We start from the raw sequence: 20075 nt of genomic DNA on the forward strand, positions 1-20075 counted from the left end.
TGGGTGCAGAGAGAGCAAAAGAGCCTGGAGCTCAGAGTGGCTTTGACTTATTTTCTAAGGCAGTTTCTCTGAATCTATCCTGAGGCCGCTCCAGCCCCCCTTGTTGGGTCAGGGACTGTCACCAGCAGCCCAGCCCCCACTGTGCTGTGGAGTCCCAGTCCCAGACTTATTTTTTTTGTTTTGCTTGTTTTTTGAGTCAGAGTCTCACTCTGTCACCCAGGCTGGAGTGCAGAGGCACGCTCATGGCTACCGCAGCCCCTACCTGCTGGGCTCAGGCGATCCTTTCACCTTAGTCTTCCAAGTAGCTAGAACTACAGGCACATGTCACCATGCCCAGCTAATTTTTTTTATTTATTGTAGAGATGAGGTCTCACCAAGTTGCCCAGGCTAGTTTGATCCCATGGGCTCAGGCATTTCTCTCACCTCACTTTCCAAAGTGCTGGGATTATAGAGTTGAGCCACTGCACCCGGCTACACTTTTTTTTTTTTTTTTGAGTTGAGGTCTCACTCTGTCACCCAGGCTGAAGTGCAGTGGCATGAACACAGCTCACCGCATCCTCGACCTCCTGGGTTAAGGTGATCCATCTGCCTCAGCCTTCCAAGTAGTTGGAACTACAGATGTGCGCCACCATGTCTGGCTAAATTTTTTTTTGTTATGTATTTATGGTATAGACGAGGTCTCACCAAGTTTCCCAGGCTGGTCTTGAACCAGTGGGCTCAGGCAATCCTCTTGTCTCCACCTCCCAAAGTGCTGAGATTGCAGGCATGAGCCACCATGCCCGGCCAGTCCCAGGCTAATATTTGCTATGTGACTTTGGGTGAGTTGCCTCTGTCTTTGAACAACAGTGTCCTCAACTGTTAAAAGAAGATTAAAATCCTTGTACATGGTTACGGCGGTACCAGACGGAAGTATCACTGTGAAAATTATTACTGTTGTTATTTTTTTACACTTTTTTTTTTTTGAGTTGAGGTCTCACTCTCACCCAGGCTGGAGTGCAGCGGCACAATCACAGCTCACTGCAGCCTTGACCTCCTGGACTCAGGTGATCCTTCTGCCTCAGCCTCCTGTGTAGCTAAGACTATAGGCATGTGCCACCATACCCAGCTCATCATTTTATTTTTTGTAGAGACAAAGTCTAGCTATGTTGTCTCCAACTCCTGCGTTCAAGCAGTTCTTCCACCTCAGCCTCTCAAAGTGCTGGGATTACAGGAGTGAGTCAGCACATCTGGCCTTTTTATTTTATCTATTTATTTTTTATATTTTTTTTACATCGGAGTTTCACTATCACCCAGACTGGAGTGCAGTGGCACGCTCACGGCCACTACAGCCTTGACCTGCTGCTCAGGTGATCCTTCCGCCTCAGCCTTCCAAGTAGCTGGAATCAAAAGCACGCGCCACCATGCCTGGCTAATTTTTTGATTGATTATAGAGGTCTCATCATGTTGCCCAGGCTGCTCTGGAACCCCTGGGCTCAGGCAATCCTCTTGCCTCCACCTCCCAAAGTGCTGAGATTACAGGCATGAGCCACCGTGCCTGGCCTTTTTCATTTAAAATTTGAAAAATATGGAAAGTTACATGAAACAAACATGGAGCCTCCTAGGTTATTATAAGGTGAACCACATGTAATGACCACCCGGAGCAAGAAATAGAAGTCCTTCAAATACCCACCCCAATTACCGTCTACCTTTTAGACTGCTTCTTTGCGTTTCTTTATAGTTTTACGGCCCAAATGTGTGGTTTTTACATCTCTAATGATCACCCTTTCATCCTTCCTGTCTCCTTACAATTTATCTTTCAGAGAACCTGAGACTTGAGCCTGGGTCCTTGCTGTTACTTTCTATTCGTGCATGCTTCCCTCCGGTTCCCTCCCTCCCCCTGCTTAGACATGGAATATCACACATCTGGGTTGCAGTCCTGAGTCTGCCAGTTCCTGTGTGGCCTTGGACAAGTCGCTTAACTTCTCTGAACCTCTTCCCTCAACTGTCAAATGGAAGGCGACCTAGCTAATCTCTGAGGGCCTTCTGGCTGTCTCAGTCTCCTCTGTCAAGCACCAGGCTCCTAGCTTACAGCCTCGTCTCAAAAGCAACCTTCCTGGATGAAAAGAACACTGAAGTGAGAGTCAGAACCCGGCCTTGGAATCTGATTTCCACTGGAACCAACTGTATGAACTTGGGCAAGTCGCTTAACCTCTCTGAGTTTCCACTTCCTTGTCTGTAGAGTGGGGATCCTGATACCCAACCCCTGAAGCTGGGATGAGGCTCACCTGATACCATGGGCATAAAGCATGTAGTACCTGGCGTCTAGTATGTGCTACATCCATGTTGGCTGTTATTATTAGCTGTTAGTATTTATTGACTCTCGTTCTGTGCCAGGCATTGTGTCAAGTGTCGTAAGATCCATGCACTCATTTAATCCTGACAACCATGCCATGAGATAACTCCATATGGTAGATGAGGAAACTGAGGCACAGAAAGGCTAAGTCACCTGCTGATGGTCCCCCAGCTGGTAAGTCATGGAGTTGGGCCGTGAACCCAGGCTGTCTGGATTCAGAGCCTGCCCTGTACCCATCAAGCCACCCTGCCTCAAATGCTCCTACTCTCTGGAAGAATTTCTCCTTCGCTTGTCCAAGACCAGAGAGAGTCCCAGCAGGGGCAAGAACAGGGCTGTTAGCTGAATTCACTGGGGGGAAATCCAGGGTGAGAAAGATGTTCTTACCCTACAGTGAGATAGATGCCCAGGGCATCAATTTGGGTGTCCTTGGTTATTTCCTGTTCCCACCTCCTAAAACTTATCCCTTGGATACCTGCCACAGGGGAACAAGGACGCAGAGAGGCCCACGAGAGGAGAGGCCCACGAGACGAGTGGCCTGGGCCCTGCTGTGTGTTTGCTGCCAGCAGGAGTTCTGGGTTCCCTGTGAATGTCCAGGGCCAGAGACAGCGGTTTTGTCTGTGTGACTGAGCTGTCTTCGATGTCTGTTTGTCTGTGGTGAGGCCACATGGGGGTGCACACCCACCTCGCCACCCACTAGATCTGTGATCCTGGGCAAGTGACTCACCTCTTTGTGCCTCAGTTTCTTCATGTGTTTAAATGAGGATGATGAAGATGACAGGAGAGTGATCTGAAGATTAAATGAGGTCCTCCACGGGCCCTTGTGTGAGTGGCTCCCACATGCAGCTTATGTGCATTAGACATGATTACACATGTGCAGTGCGGATCTCTGTATGTTACTGCAAGGGCCCCTGCAGTGTAAGACGGAGCGGGTGTGAGTGCCTGGGGGAACGCACGCTCCATGGTTTGTGGGAGGAGAGTGTGCTTGTGTGTTGCTTGTGTATACAGCAGACGCATGTGCCTTCTGCAATGTGTGAAGTGTTTACTGCCAGGACCCGTTTTCACACAACAGGCTCATGCCGTAGAACGTGTTGTCAAGGTTCACATGTGCCTCAGTATCTTCATCTGTACAATGGTGGTGTTAGGAGAGCCATAAGCCCCAGTGGACAGCAGGTGTGAGGTTCTAACCCAGTGCGAATGCTGGTTGTGTGGGAGCGGCTTGTGTTATGTCCTGAAAGAGTTGGTCTTGACTGTGGACACCCCAGGGCTCTTGAAGGCCAATGCTGCTGTGTCTGCCTCCCCTGGCCAGGAAGCTTGTCCTGCTGTGGTGAGTCAGAAGAGCCCTTAGTTCAGTTTCTCCAATGGGGCATCCAAGGCCCAGAGAAGGATAGGGACTTACCTCAGGACACCCAGCATACTGGAGGCAGAGATGGGGCCAGATCGAGCCAGTCTCTCGTCCCCCTGCAGGGGCCCGGGTGGCAGCCCCACCCCCAATCCCCCACCCTGCCCATCTTTCCCTGGCACCCCACAGCCAAGTGGGGCTGGGGAGGCCGCACCGACAGGAGGGTGTGTGGCTTGGCAGCCCACACTGTCTGGTCCGCCGAGGTTGAGGCTGGGCGGATACCTGTGGTGGGAATTCCTCGTGTCTGAGGAGGACCTGACTTGAGGAGCCCAGTCCCCGCCCAGCCCTGTCGCCAGCTGGTCCAGGACACAGCCTGCCACTTCGAGACTGGGCGCAGCCTGCAGATTCTGAGAGACCACTGAAGAGGAGTCCGAGGACCTCAAGTGTTTCACCTTGTCTTTATTACATAACATCTTTCTTGTTGCAAGTCTGCCACTCTTGTTAAAAAGTAAGCCTTGGTATTTGTGGGGGATTACAAGTAATCAAAGAGGACAAAATTGAACTCTTCTTTTTCTTTTTCTTTTTGACACAGAATCTCACTCTGTTGCCCAGGCTAGAGTGCAGTGGTACACTGCTCATGGCCACGGCGGTCTTGACCTGCTGGGCTCAGGCGATCCTTCCGCCTCAGTCTTCCAAGTAGCTGGAACTACAGGCGTGTGCCACCATATCCAACTAATTTTTTGATTTATTGTAGAGACGAGGTCTCGCCAAGTTGCTCAGGCTGGTCTCGAACCCATGGGCTCAGGCAATCCTCTAGCCTCGGCCTCCCAAAGTGCCGGGATTGCAGGCATGAGCCACTGCGCCTGGCCTGAACTCTTTCTTAACCCAGAAGTTCAGCAGAAACCAATGGGACTTTAACAACACTTATGCACACATGTCTGGACACCTGCATACTCATACATGCACCTGGACATATGTATGCGACATGCAGGCACTCAGCACACATATGCATGAAGTATACCCACACATATAACACACATGTGCACACATATATGCACAAGGGCACACAAACACACTCACACACTTATGGGACACATACTGTGTGCCAGCCACTGTTCTAAGCAAATTTCACTCATTTCATCTTCACAACAATGCTGTGAGGTGGGTACCATTATTTCACTCCTTGTACAGATGAGACACAAAATGGTGACATAAGCTGGGCACAATGGCTCGCCCCTATAATCCCAGCATTTTGGGAGGCTGAGGCGAGGGGATTGCCTGAGCCCAGGAGTTTGAGGTCCTCACCTCTACAAAAATTTTTTAAAAATTAGCGGGCAGCCGGGCTCAGTGGCTCAGCCTGTAATCCCACGCTTTGGAAGGCTGAGGTGAGTGGATTGCCTGAGCCCGCGGGTTGGAGACTTACCTGGGCAACTTTGTGAGACCTCATCTCTACAATAAATTTTTTTTAAAAATTAGCCGGGCATGGTAGTGCTCGCCTGTAGTTCCAGCTACTTGGAAGCCTGAGGCGGAAGGATCGCCGGAGCCCAGCAGGTCAAGGCTGCAGTGGTTGGGAGCAGCCACTACACTCCAGTCTGGGCAACAGAGTGAGACTCCAACTCAAAAAAAAAAAAAATTAGCCGGGCATAGTGGTATATGCTTGCATTCCCAAGTTGAGGCAAAAGGATTGCCTGAGCCCCGCAGGTTGAGGCTACAATAGCCATGATCACACCATTGTACTCCAGCCTAGGCAACAGAGTGGGACTCCAACAAACAAAACAAAAAATAGCCGAGCATGGCGGCTCATGCCTGTAATCTCAGCACTTTTGGGAGGTAAGAGGATTACCTGAGTCCTGGGGTTCAAGACCTGCCTGGGAAACTGGTGAGACCTCATCTCTACAATAAATCAAATCAAAAAATTAGCCGGGTGTGATAGCACGTATAGTTCCAGCTACTTGGAAGACTGAGGTGGAAGGATCGTCTGAGCCCAGCAAGTCGAGGCTGCAGTTGGCCATGAGCATGCCACTGCACTTCAGCCTGGGCGACAGAGTGAGACTCCAACTCAAAAAATAAAAAAAGAAAGAAAAATGAAAAATGGCATATTTTTACACATTAACAGGGTCCTGGAGTCAGACTTGGATTTGAATCTTGGCTTGTTACATACTGCCTGGCTTTACTTTGAGCTTGTTCCTTCACTTCTCTGGGGCTCAGTTTATCTATAAAATGAGAAGCTATAGTCCCCGCTTCTGAGGATTGCTGAGCTTGTGTGTAAAGCACTCAGCCCTGAGCCTGGCACATAGTAGGAGGTGGTAGCTGGTGGCCAAGGAGGCAGGGACCTCTCAGACATCCTGGCCCACCTTGGGCCACATTAACTGCACCTACTCCAAGGCTGGAGGGCTTTATATATAGGGAAAACAGTCAAAACATGTCTCTGGATGCAAGGTGGCCTGGATATGTTGGGGTGTGGAAAGCAGAGAGGAATCTCCGGGTCTGGGGTCTCCCCAAGAGGATGGGTATTTTTCCTAAATCCCTGCAGTTGCCACAAGCCTCCTCTGACCAGCGGCTCAGCCCAGTATCCAGGTGGGAACAGGAACTGACAGCGGAGAGGGGGTGGAGAGGAAAACCCAGAAATTAGCGGGCGGAGCCAAGTCTGGCCCAGTTGGAAGAGGAGGGGGCTGTGAGGTCAGGGCCATCAGATGCCATCAGCTCCCGGCGGGGGACTGTTAAAGTCGCTGCGCTGCCAGGCGGGCCAGGGTGTCTGCAGAGGTCCCCTCCTTGGTCGCCAGTTACCACCTCCTGGGCTGTCTGCCCAGGTACGCGCCCCCGGGAGCCTGCTACTCACCCTCCTCACCGCCCTCTACCTCTCTCCTATTTCTCTCTCCTTCTCTGTTTCATCTTTTTTTCCTTTGGTCCCTGCCTCTCTCTCCCACTTTCTCTTTCTGTCCCTCCCCCCCGCCATCCCTCTCTCTGTGTCTCTGTCTCTCTCTCTTCCCTTCTCTCTTATCTCTCTCCCTCTCTCTCTTTCTCTCTCTGCCTTTCTGTTTCTCGTTCATTCCTTTTCTCTGTATCTCTTTTTTGTTCTGTTGTCTTTTGGTCTCCCTCTTTTCTCAGTCTCTCTCACTCTCTGCCATCGGGTTCTCTCTGTGTCTCATGCTCAATACCCAGGTTGCAGTTGCTCAGGGACAAGAGCGTCCTGCAATTTGCCTTGGGGGAAGGCTGGCCCTGCCCTCCCGAGGGCACTGCCTGCGCCCATTCAAGCGGGCTCCGTGGAGAGGATATCTAGGCTGGAGAGGACGGCTGTCTGTCTCCAGGGCTAGTGGGACAGAGCCCTGGCTTTGAAGTGGTGGCACGATCTCACCCCAGGGCCATGTCTGGATCAGACACTGTCTGGGCATTTTCTCCTGTTGCCCAGTCCACTCAGTCCACTGGGGTGGAAAGGAAGGGCAGCTGGGCAGCTGGACCACAGCTGCGTCAGGAGGTCTTTGCCAAGTTCCCAAGGGTGGCATTCTCTGGGCTGGCAATGCTCGAGAACACTCAGGGTTGGTGCTCTCATGCCTGCCCCTTCCAGGCAGCTGGCTCTGATTGCACGAGGCAGGCGTGTGACCCTCCAGCCAGCTATGCCCCTGCTTCCCGGCACCGTGGGCCTTGCAGGCCTGCTTTTCTGGGTGGGCCAGACAGTGAACGCCTTGATGGTACCCAATGCTACCTTGGCCCTGGCCCAGACTGAGGGCATAGCCGTGCAACCCCTGAGTGGCCTGGGGGTCCCCCAGCGCCTCCGGAAGCGCCACATCTCTGTCCGGGACATGAGTGCCCTGTTGGATTATCACAACCACATCCGGGCCAGCGTGCGCCCACCTGCCGCCAACATGGAATATATGGTGAGTCCCCCGTGCCCCTTCTGGCAAACGCCAGCAGACTCCCCTTGGCCTGGAATGACTGGCTTCAGAGAGCTGGGCCACTTGCCAGCCTGGCCCTACGAGCCATATCTGGGTGTCTGGGATCGGTGCAAAGGGCAGAACATAATGTGCCCATTTTACATATGAGGAAACTAAGGAGATCGTACAGATCTTCCAGTGAGTCAGGGATGTAGGACAACTGTGTATGGCATACCTTGAGTGCCAGGCACTGCACATAATCTTGAGAGCTCCCCTCTTCCTTCAAGGTGGGTATTGTCATTGTCATTTTCCAAATGAAGAAATTGAGACTCAGAGCATTCATTTGCCCAAGGATTCAGAGAATTCATTTGCCAGCCATGTCTCCAACCCAGGTCTGCCTGCGCCTATGGTTGTAATCATAACCAACATAATCCCCTGCCTAAGAATTGTGGCCCCCACTGGAGCCTGCAAGGCTTGGTGGGTGGCTGGCACTTCATATGCTATTGTCTCTTTGCCCTGATGGGTTTTTTTGTTTTGCTTTTTTTTTTTTTTTTTTTGAGTCAGAGTGTCAATCTGTCATCTAGGCTAGAGTGCAGTGGCACGCTCTCGGCTCACTGCAGACCTTCTGGGCTCAGGAGATCCTTCTACCTCAGCCTTCTGAGTACCTGGGATTCCAGGCATGTACCACCACACCAAGTTAATTTTTTTATTTTCTGTAGAGACAGGGTCTTACTCTGTTGCCTAGGCTGGACTTGAAGTCTTGGGCTCAAGTAATCCTAATGCCTCAGCCTCCCAAAGTGCTGAGATGACCACACCTAGCCTATGTTTTATTTTTTCAGAGGTAGGGTCATGACCTCACTATGTTGCTCAGGCTGGTCTCAAACTCTTGGCCTCAAATGACCCTCTTGCCTCAGCCTCCTGAGTAGCTGGAATGGGGGTTCATTGACACTTGGCAAGTGCGTAGAGGCAGGTTTGGAGCAGTGGGGACAGGTGCTCAGAGATCTCAGACTGAGGAGAACCAGCAGCTGACCAGCAGAAAAAGTGGGGACTCCAGTGACTCTCATTCCAGCTTCCTAGAGCCAGACTCTGGTGTGGAGGAGGGGACTTTTCTTTCCATTGTGGCTCCTTCCCCACGATCACTGTCCCCAACCAGCCTGGAGAGATAGACTTCCGGCCCACCCAGAGATTTCTTTAGGAAAAAAGCTCACCAATCCACCCCAGAAAGACCCATCCATGCTACTCTACCACCTGAAAATTCGACTTTTGCAACGTGTCTTGACTTACGCTTCGGGCATGCTTGGGGGCCAGGCACCAGGCTGAGTGCCATAGACACTGCTGAGAACATGGTGGACAAGGCCCCCTCCCCTCATGGAGCTGGCATTTTAGTGGATATGAGAGAAGATAAGCATCAACAAGATATCTACAGTATATTGTCTGGAGGTCCTTAGGCATTGGGGGGGGCAGGAAAAGGAGCCAGGAGGGCAGGCAGCTAGAGGCGGGCATCAGTTATCTGTTTGTTGACTGGCTCATTCATTTACATGTTTTTCAAACAGATGGCTCATTTGAGCATGAGTTGTGTGTGTATGGCACCTATTCCAACCGACATTTAATGAGAGCATGAAACAGAGAGAGCTGATGTCTCACCAGGGACCTAGGGAGGATCTGCAAGTGTGGGTTTGGTGTTTAGTGTGCTCTCTCCTCAGTTTACCCCTTTTGGCATGAGAGAAGCATTCCTCTGCTCTCCCTAAAAGACTTTCAGTCAGACAACCCTGGAGAGATGCCTGGACCCCCCCATTTGGTATGCTTGTTTTATCTTTCTTTGTTTAAAATAGAGATGGGGTTACCCGGGCTGGTCTTGAACTTCTGGCCTCCAGTGATCCTTCCACCTCAGTCTCCTAAAGTGTTGGGATTACAGGCATAAGCCACTGTGCCCAGCCACCATTTCTTCTTCATTAGCTGACTTCTGTCCACAGAACAGGAGTCTGAGTTAACACCCCTCGCTCCAGAAGGCGTTTCCCACAGAACCAAGAAGTTTGGGTCCTGTCTCACACTCTCGCACCCACCAGGACTGTAATGATTAATGACCTTTTTAACATCACCTTTCCTTACTGGACTGAATCCTTGGTGTCCAGAGATATGATTGTTCAATAGTGGTTGAATGAACACATATCTCAGAGAGCCAGGCACAATGGCTCACACCTATAATCCCAGCCCTTTGGGAGGCTGAGGTGGGAAGATTGCTTGAGCCCAGGAATTTGAGACCAGCCTGGACAGCATAGAAAGACCTCATCTCTACCAAAAAAAAAAAATTTAAAAATGAGCCAGGCAGGATGGCACATGCCTGTAGTCCCAGTTGCTTGGAGACAGGTGGAAGGATCCCTGACCCTAGGAGGTTGAGGTTGCAGTGATCTGTGAGCATGCCACTGCACTTTAGCTTGGGAAACAGAGTTAAATCCCTGACTTTTAAACACACACACACACACACACACACACACACACACACACACACACACACACACACACACATCAGAGAATTCTAGGAAGTCTGAGCTGACACCGAGCTGGAATTTTAATAAGTGATACATTTTCTGGTTATAAAACCTGGGGAATCCATACATTGGAAAATCATGAAGCTGTTGGGAAGGATGAGTTGGGTATTCACCATGTGCTGATGTGGAATGATCCCTCAGATAGAAGAAAAGAGCAAGACGCAGGATAGGATGCTGCCACTTGTCAAAAACACATCTCTATGTCTACACAGCTATATGTCTACACAGCCATATGTCTACACATCTGTATGTCTATACAGTTGTATGTCCACACATCTCTATGTCTACACATCTGTATGTCTACACGTCTGTATGTCTACACATTCGTCTGCTTGGACAGGTGTAGAATATTTCCAGAGGTGAACACAGGAAACAGTGGCAATTGCCTTAGGGGCCAGGTGAGCAGTGACAGAGGGGGACGGGTGTAGGAAACAGATGAGAGACTCTCCACTTTTTCTCCCCGAATATCTTATATAAAATTTGTGCATGTTTTTACTATTCTAAAAAAAGCTTTTGAATGAAAAAAATTTGATGTTAAAATAAGCATAGCTAGAAAATAAAATACAATTTGTTGATTTAATTTTTTTTTTTTTAGTTGGAGTCTTCCTCTGTAGCTCAGGCTGGAGAGCAGTGGCACACTCACGGCCACCACAGCCTCAACCTGCTGGGCTCAGGCGATCCTTCCTGCCTCAGCCTTCCAAGTAGCTGGAACTACAGGTGCACACTATCATGCCCAACTTATTTTTTGATTTATTGTAGAGAAGTCTCACCAACTTGCCCAGGCTGGTCTCAAACTCCCGGGCTTAGGCAATCCTCTCACCTTGGCCTCTCAAAGTGCTGGAATTACAGGCTGAGCCACTGTGCCCAGCCTAATTTTTAAATTTATTATAAAGACGAGGACTTGCCAAGTCACCCAGGCTTGTCTTGAACCCCTGAGCTCAGGTAATCCTCTCGCCTCCACCTCCCAAAGTTCTGGGATTACAGGAGTGAGACACCGTGCCTGGCTATTTATTTATTTAATTTTTAGAGGCAGGGTCTCACTCTGTCACCAGGCTGGAGTACAGTGGTACCATCATCATAGCTCACTGCAGCCTCAAACTCCTGGGCTCAAGTGATCCTCCCAGCTCACACCCTAGTTCCTGAGATTACAAGCATGAGTCACTGCACTGAATTTACAATTTAAAAATCAGTAATTTGGCCAGACTCAGTTTGTAATCCCAGCACTTTGGGAGGCCGAGGCAAATGGATTGCCTGAGCCCATGGGTTTGAGATCAGCCCGGACAACTTGGCGAGACCTCGTCTCTAAAATAAACCAAAAAAATTAGCTGGGTGTGGTAGCACGTGTCTGTAGTTCTGGCAATTTGGAAGACTGAGGTAGAAGGATCGCTGGAGGCCAGCAGATCAATGCTGGGGTGGCCATGAATGTGCCACTGCACTCTAGCCTGGGCGACAGAGTGAGACTCCAACTCAAAAAAAAATTAGAATTTTCTCATCACCCTGAGTTTAGTCACTTCTAGAGACTGCTGAGATCTCCTGGACAAACACCCTGGGACCTGGCTCAGAGCAGAGAGCCCCAAGCTTGAAGTCTAGTCAGGAAAAAGGAGCATCAGACTCAGAGTTGGAGACCTGGGTGTGGGCGTCAGCTCTGGTGTGGACTCGAGGTTGATCTTGAACTCATCGGCTTTCTCTGAGCCTCAGTTCTAATTTGTCAAGTGGGTTTGTTGAAGGGTTCCAGGGAGATGAGAGAGGAGTGGCATCTGGTAAATGTGCATCTCTGGGCTGGGCACGATGGCTCATGCCTGTAATTCCAACACTTTGAGAGGCTGAGGCAGGAGGGACAGGAGTTCAAGACCAGCCTGGGCAACATAGCAAGATCCTGTCTCCACAAAAAATAAAATAAAATAAAATAAGTGCATCTCTGGACACTGTTGTGAGGATGGTGGTTATCTCCTGGGGAAATTCACAGCCTTTCTTTCTCCAGGTCTGGGATGAGCAGCTGGCCAGGTCTGCCAAGGCCTGGGCCACCCAGTGCATTTGGGCTCATGGGCCCTCACAGCTGATGAGATATGTGGGCCAGAACCTCTCCATCCATTCTGGCCGGTGAGTCACCCTCTGCCCTTCCTTCACTCAGTCATTCAACAAACATGCATTGAGCACTTACACCATACCAGGTGCTGTGCTTGGCACTGAGATTACAGAGGTAAATAAGGCAGACAAGCTCACGACCCGCAGGGAGCCTCATCCTAGTTAGAAGGGACAGGCAGTAACAGGGTGAACAAACAAATACCCAGATTGCTTTGGAGAGTCGGGAGTGATTTGAGGGATCACGGGGCAGGTTAGGGGGCGAGAGTCATGGGGAGCAGGGTTGGGGTAGGGGATGATGGGCCAAGGGTGACCCCTAACATCTGAGAATGGCAAACTCAGCCCTCTGGCCTGACTTCCTTGCCACCATTCCAATTCTCGAGTCAGAATCTGGGGACCTTCTGCCCTGGGTAGCCATGGAAGTTATTGCCACTTTTTGAACCTTGGTGTCCCCATCCATAAACTAGAGATGCTGGCCTAGCTCAGTTTATTCCAGACTTGTGGCTTTCACAAGTCAGGAAAAGACATGTACGAGACTGCTATGCAATTGTCCTATTTGTATTTTGCCAAATAAGAACACTAGAACACCAAGGACTTGCCCCTCCCCACCGTGACCCCAGAACAGTCATGGGGGCAGCTCGAGGGAGACTCTGCATTCTTTCATGTTCTTGACAGAGCCCCACAGAGCAGACATCAGGGACCAGGCTTCCCTCAAGCTCACCAGTGCACCCTCTCCCTTGCCAAGAAACTCTCCCTGTTGGACTCCAACCTTCCCCCCGGGGCCACCACTTGAGAGGCCCATGTGAAGAGTTAGGGAATGCAAATCACTGCTATAAGCCATGATGTGAATGCTCCTGGAGTTCCCCTGTGGGCCCTTTTGGATGTTTGTGCCTGTGTCAAATGTGTATGATAGAAGAAGCCCACAGGTCCCGCCAGACAGCTTTTCAGACTGCAGAGACTTTCTCAAGTTGACACACCAAGTATCTGCTTTCTTCCCATCTTACAGCTCGGACCCCGAGAAGAGGGTCCAATGAATCTTTCCTTGCCTAAAAATGCAAGCTACTGGCCAGGCACGGTGGCTCACACCTGTAATCCCAGCACTTTGGGAGGCCGAGGTGAGAGGATCATTTGAGGCCAGAAGTTTGACAACAGCCTGGGGAACAAAGCAAGAACCCATCTCTACAAAAAGAGAGGGACAGAGGAATAGAGGGAGACAGGGAAGAAAGAGAGAGAGAGGGAGGAAGGAAGGAAGGAATGAAGGAAGGAAGATAGGAAGATTAATTAGCTGGACATGGTGGCACATGGCTGTAGTGCTAGCTACTTGGCAGGCTGAGGCAGGAGGATCACCTGAGCCCAGGAGTTCAAGGCTACAGTGAGCTGTGATGGTGCCACTGAATTCCAGCCTGGGTAACAGTAAATCCCTGTCTCAAAAAAAATTAAAAATTAGCCAGGCATGGTGGCACACATCTGTCATCCCAGTTAGTTGAGAGGCTAAGGAAGGAAGATTGCTTGAGCCCAGGAGTTGGAGGCTGCAGTGAGCTATGATCATGCCACTGAACTACATCCTGGGCAACAGAGTGAGACCATGTCCCCAGATTAAAAAAAAATTTCATGCAAGGTACTCTGTCTAAGATGCTCACCTTGTGCCTGGTCCTTTTCATGACAATAACAAGTATGCTTTATTGAGCACTTACTCTGTCTCAGGTACAGGGAAGCGCTTCACATGGATTTGAAACATCCATGTAGGCACATGCTGCTGTCCTCATGCTCATTTCGTAGATGAGGACACTGAGGAAAGAGAGGCACAGGGATTTCCCCCAAGACCACCGAGCAAGTTGGCAGCAGAGCCCTCTTCCATTCTCTCACCCAGCATCCTCCATGTTCTCTGTCTCCCCAGGTACCGCTCGGTGGTAGATCTGGTGAAGTCCTGGTCTGAGGAGAGACAGCATTACCTGTTTCCACCCCCAAGGGACTGTAATCCACACTGCCCATGGCGCTGCAGTGGCCCCGTCTGCTCCCATTACACCCAGGTACGCACAAATCCTGGTACCTTCAAGAAAAAAAAGATGGTAGAACAGACGTCAGAATTAAAGCAGAGGCCCTAGGTGTTCCAGGAAGCATATTACTGGAAAGTCATGTATACACTGAACCGTGAACCAAGGGGAACCTTGTTTTGTTTTTAGCGTCTTAGGTAGATCCTGTTTCCTTTCTTTCTTTCTTTCTTTTTTTTTTGGAATCAGAGTCTCACTCTGTCACCCAGGTTGGGTGTGGTAGCATGCGCCTGTAGTTCCAGCTACTTGGAAGACTGAGGCAGAAGGATCATCTGAGCCCACCAGCAGGTCAATGATGGGGTGGCCATGAGTATGCTACTGCCCTCCATCCTAGGTGACAGAATGAGGCTCCAACTCAAAAAAAAAAAAAAGGTAGACCTACTAGGAAATGTGACACCTAAACCAAATGTCCTTCCTGACTTCCATTATTACCTCCATTTTACCAATGAAGAAACTGAGGCACAGAGAGGTTAAGTGACTTGATCAAAATCACACAGCTGGAGATATTGAGATTCTGATCCAAGTCTGTTTGGCTTGAAAGTTTGTGTTTTAACTTCCAACACAACAATGATTTTCAAGGGTTGGTCACTAGGGGGAAAAAAAGAAAAAAATTAATAGAGCAGTATAGAAAATATATCACATATAAGGCTAAATATTGGTTCATTAAACTTTTGTTTCAATTGGTTAGGTGTATGTGTGTTTGTACACTGGTAACAATATACAATTTATTCCTTACTGTTGGTTATAGTAAGAAAAAAGTTGGCCGGGTGTGGTGGCTCATGCCTATAATCCCAGCACTTTGCGAGGCCGAGTTGAGAGGACTGCCTGAGCCCACGGCTTCAAGACCATCCTGGGGAACTTGGCAAGCCCAGCAAGTCGAGACTGCAGTGGCCATGAGCGTGCTACTGTACTCCAGCCTGGGTGACAGACTCCAACTCAAAAAAAAAGAAAGAGTTTGAGTATATTCCAATATAAATGTCTCTAGCCACCACCTTGGGACAGGCAGACTTCCTCTTCCAGGAAGACCTCACCTAATGCATCACCCCCGCCCCTCGGAGCCAAGCCCAAGTTCACTCAGCCTCAAGGATCCTGGGCCCACTGAGTCCTTCTCACAGCCTTTCCTGTCTTTGTCCTTCCTTAGATGGTGTGGGCATCCTCCAGTCGGCTAGGCTGTGCCATCCATACCTGTGGCAGCATCAAGGTCTGGGGCAGCACCTGGCATCAGGCAATATACCTGGTCTGCAACTACGCTATTAAGTAAGTGCTGGCATCAAGGCAGAGGAGGCTCTGGGCAGGAGGGTGGATCCTGATAATTCAAAGAAAGGAAACACACGTGCCATCCTCCTTCCTGCATTCTATGCACCTTCAATATCATACAATCTTGGTAGTTTTAGACAGTCAATTAATAATCCCTTTTTTCAAATTCTATTTTTCAGAGACAGGATCTTGCCCCGTCTCCCAGGCTGGAGTGCAGTGGTTCAATCATAGCTCACCGCAACCTCAAACTTTTGGTCTCAAGCGATCCTTCCGCTTCAGCCTCTCAAAGTTCTGGGATTATGGGTATAAGCCATGGCAAAATTTGACATTTTTGTAGAGAAGGGGTCTCGCTGTGTTGCCTAGGCTGGTCTTGAACTCCTGGCCTTAAGCGATCCTCTTGTCTCGACCTCCCAAAGTGTTGGGATAAACCACTGTGCCTGGCCAACAATCTTCTTTTCTACCCAAGTTTCAGAAGCCATGGGGAAACATAGAGAGGACCAAGGCAAGTGGAAAGGCAGTGTCACCGAAGTCAATAGTGGGGACGGCGGCTTCCATCTGCCGATCTGCCAGACAAGTGAGCTGGCAAACATCTGACAATTGAATTAGACTTGCACACCCAGTGACAGACACCAGTGGACAGCCCCAGGCCGCTTCTCACAAGCGCAAGGCTCTGAGGTTACCCTATGAAACAGACAAGCAAGAACACGAGCTTGCCGCAGGCAGCAGTTCCCAAAGGGAAGAAAGGAAGGATGGAACGCACGTGCGTGGCTCCTCCCACACTCTGTTTGCTTGGGGAGCGGTGGGGAGCCAGGCCCACACATCTCTAGGAGACCTAGAGAAATGGGAGTGAAAGTCCCCCTCCCAGCCGGTGCGGTGGCTCAAGCCTGTAATCCCAGCACTTTGGGAGGCCGAAGCGAGAGGATCGCCTTGAGCTCCGGGGTTTGAGAGCAGCCTGGGCAACACGTCCCTACAATAAATCCAAAAATAAGCCGGGTGTGGCGGCGCGTGCCTGGAATTCCAGCTCCTTGGAAGACTGAGGCGGAAAGGATCGCCTGAGCCCAGGACGTCCAGGCTGCAGCGGTCGTGAACATTCCACTGCACTCCAGTCTGGATGATGGAGTGACATTCCAACTCAAAAAAGAAATAAAGTCCCCATCCCTCGTGCAGCTTACAAACCTGCAAACATGACAGATTCTCACACAAAAACAAAAACAGGACATGATATTTAGAATTTCAAAGTTACATAATAGCTGCATTATACTCTCACATAGCCTTTGATCACTTACAAAATACTTTATTATCTCATTGAAGAGATGGAAGAAGGAAAGAAGAAAAAGGGGAAGGACACTGGGAAAATATTGCCCCTTTTTACAGATCAAGAAATTGAGACTCAGAGAAGTTGATTAATTTACCAAAGATCGCAAAACCAGTAAGTGGCAGACCTGCTTGAAATGCAAATCTTTTCCATTCCAAATTCTTCCCTGTTCTATTACATTATCCTGATGCTCTTGAAGTCATTGGTAACCTGAACACAAACTCTGAAGCTGGGATAGTTGTTGTTTGTTCAATGGTGGCATCTATTGACAAAGTGTCACTTTGCAGTCAAGCTTTATCAGACATGGAAAAATGCAAGGAACTAAATTCCATTGCAAGTTGCTTCAGGGACTGTTCCAATGTGTTTGTTGACATACTGAGTTTTTGAAGCATTGAGTCTAACCGGACAGTGGTTCACTTTAGGCCCTGGAGTCAGGACTGCCAGGGGTCAAGTTCGTGATTTTGCTTAACTTCTCCATGCCTGTTTCTCCATCTGCAACGTGGGAGTATAACAGTACCTACTCTCGGAATTGTTGAGGGAAGTGAGACAGCCCACATGGTGTCCCCAGGCTCATGACCAGTGGGGAATATGTGTTGGTTCTTACTGTTATTACCAGACCTACGTTTGGGTTTCCTCCCCCGTGTGCAGATTGAGGACTTTGAATATGTCGCTTTATTTCTTTTTCTTATTTTATTTTTTTTAGTTGGAGTCTCACTCTGTCACCCAGGCTGGAGGGTAGTGGCACACTCACGATCACTGCAGCCTCATCTTGCTGGACTCAGGTCATCTTTCTACCTCAGCCTTCCAAGTAGCTGGAACTACTGGCACATGCCACCAAGCCCAGCTGATTTTTCTTTAATTGTAGAGATGAAGTCTCACCAATTTGCCCAGGCTGGTCTCGCACCCATGAGCTCAGATACTTCTCTCGCCTCGGCCTCCCAAAGTGCTGGGATTACGGGCATGAGCCACCACGCCCAGCTTGTCGTTTTATTTCTACAGGCCTCAGTCTCCCCTTTTAGCGTCAATACTACCCAGCTCACAGAATTTAAGGAATAAAATATGAAAATGTGGCCTGTGTGGTGCCTTGCCTGTAGTACAAGCTAAATAAACAGTGACCATGATTATAACTGGGTTACAGACTCTCAAGCATGGGAGACAGAGTATATTCATTTCTTTAACCTTCCACTACAGTGATCTCTCACCGTTTGCTTTTTTTTAAGCAGAACTTTTTCCCAAGTGGTTAAATTAAGCAACAAAAAAAAGAGCTCCATGTGCTTCAGTGAGGTCTCCCAGGCATCTCTGCTACCCACTCTTCCTGTCTCCAAACTTCCAAGTGCACCTTTTGAAAACTGTGGACCAGCTGGGTGTCGTGGCTCATGCCTGAAACCCCAGCACTTTGGGGGACAGAGGTGAGAGGATTACCTGAGCCCAGGGGTTCAAGACCAGCCTGGGCAACTTGGCAAGACCTCGTCTCTTAAAACAAAAACAAAAAAACCGTGGACTGAAAGTATCTGGCACAGATCCTGAGGTTCTGGAAGTGCTTGTTGAATGAACGAGTGACTCCTGTTGGAAAACCAAAGCACATACTTTTCTGAGCACTTTGGCTGACATTGCGCACGTCATTCAACAATCACTTGTGGAGGAAAAAAGATCTAATTTCTGCAAGGAGTTTTTCATTTAAGGTGTGAGAAAATAAGGCATTGGGACTTAGAAAACGAATACCACAGGCCAGTGCCGAGATGATTAGGCAACCATGAGCCAGGGCAGGGGGAGCGACTTTGGGCTTTGAGAGAAGAGAGGAGAGAAAGAGAAATCCATGGTCCAGGCTGGGGAAGAGTGTGGGAAGAGGGGCATGTTGTTGTATCCATGTGCTAGGGCCACCCAATGGAAGCTGTCAATGTGATTCTCTGAGTCAGAAGCCCATGGCCTGATCTGTCTTGCAGCCTGTTTTGCTAAATAAAGTTTTATTGAAACGCGGCCACACCATTCCTTTGAATGCTATCTACAGCTGCTTTCCTATGATAGAGCAGTCTGGCCTGCAAAGTCTAAAATATTTACTTTCTGGCCCTTACCAAAAAAGTTTGCCAACCCCTGCATAGGCAGGGGAAGCCTCTACAGTTCTTGAGTGGGGGAATGATGGGATGAAAGTAGCTGTCTTTATTTTTTTAGTGAGAGTCTCACTCTGTTGTCCAGGCTGGAGTCTAGTGGCACAATCACAGCTCAGCACAGCCCCAATCTCAACCTTCTAGGCTCAGGCAACCCATGTGCCCCCCACAGCCAGCTAATTTTTTTATTTTTGTAGAGACGAGGTCCGGCTATGTTGCCCAGGTTGGTCTGAAACTTCTGGACTCAAGCAATCTTTTCAAGTGATCCTCCCACCTCAGCTTCCCAAAGTGCTGGGATTACAGGCATAAGACACCACACCCAACTAAACGGCTTTATTGAGATGTACAGCCGGCCTTCCACTTCTATAGGTTCAACATCTGTGAATTCAACCAAATGCAGATGGAAAACATTTGGGAAAAAAATGTCATGTGTCCTGAAATGTACAGACTTCTTTTTCCTTGTCATTATTCCCTAGACAACACAGTACTGCAACTATTTACACAGCATTTACATTGTATTCGGTATTATAAACAATCTAAAGATGATTTAAAGTGTGCAGGAGAGTGTGCATAGGTTATATGCAAATACTATTATGCCATTTTATATCAGGGACTTGAGCGTACATGGATTTTGTATCTGCAAGGGGTCCTGGAAGCAATCCCCTGTGCATACCAAGGGACAACTGAAATCAATCATACAACCCACCAATGGATTTTGGTATATTAGAGTATTAATTTTTGAAAACTAAAAGAGCCAGGAGCAGTGGCTCACACCTATAATCTCAGAACTTTGGGAGGCTGAGGTGAGGGGATTGCCTGAGCCAATGGGTTCGAGACCAGCCTACGCAATTTGGCAAAACCTCTTCTCTACAATAAAGCAAAAAATTAGCCAGACGTGGTGGCACATTCCTGTAGTTCCAGCTCCTTGGAAGACTGAAGCAGAAGGATCACCCGAGCCCAGCAGGTCGAGGCTGCGGTGACCGTGAACATGACACTACACTTCAGCCTGGGCCACAGAATGAGACTCCGATTCAAAAAAAGAAAAAAAAAAAACTGTGGTAAGATATATAAACAATAGCCGGGCTCGGTGGCTCAGCCTGTAATCCCACGCCTTTGGGAGGCTGAGGTGAGTGGATTGCCTGAGCCCCCGGGTTCGAGACCCGCCTGGGCAGG

General features: G+C 49.3%; 1 protein-coding gene across 1 annotated transcript in view; it reads left to right on the plus strand.

Annotated features, from left to right (window-relative positions):
* Window positions 1-7285: 7285 nt before the first annotated feature.
* R3HDML (R3H domain containing like) overlaps window positions 7286-20075 on the plus strand; it is a 14486-nt gene continuing 1696 nt past the window's right edge. The window contains exons 1-4 of the mRNA XM_008059817.1: window positions 7286-7546; window positions 12074-12192; window positions 14072-14204; window positions 15367-15482. Coding sequence (XP_008058008.1) covers window positions 7286-7546; window positions 12074-12192; window positions 14072-14204; window positions 15367-15482 — 629 coding nt within the window. The remainder of the gene's footprint in view (window positions 7547-12073; window positions 12193-14071; window positions 14205-15366; window positions 15483-20075) is intronic.

This window comes from Carlito syrichta, unplaced genomic scaffold (genome assembly GCF_000164805.1).
Source record: "Carlito syrichta isolate Samal-C Ts95f unplaced genomic scaffold, Tarsius_syrichta-2.0.1 Scaffold304381, whole genome shotgun sequence".
NCBI lineage: Eukaryota > Metazoa > Chordata > Mammalia > Primates > Tarsiidae > Carlito > Carlito syrichta.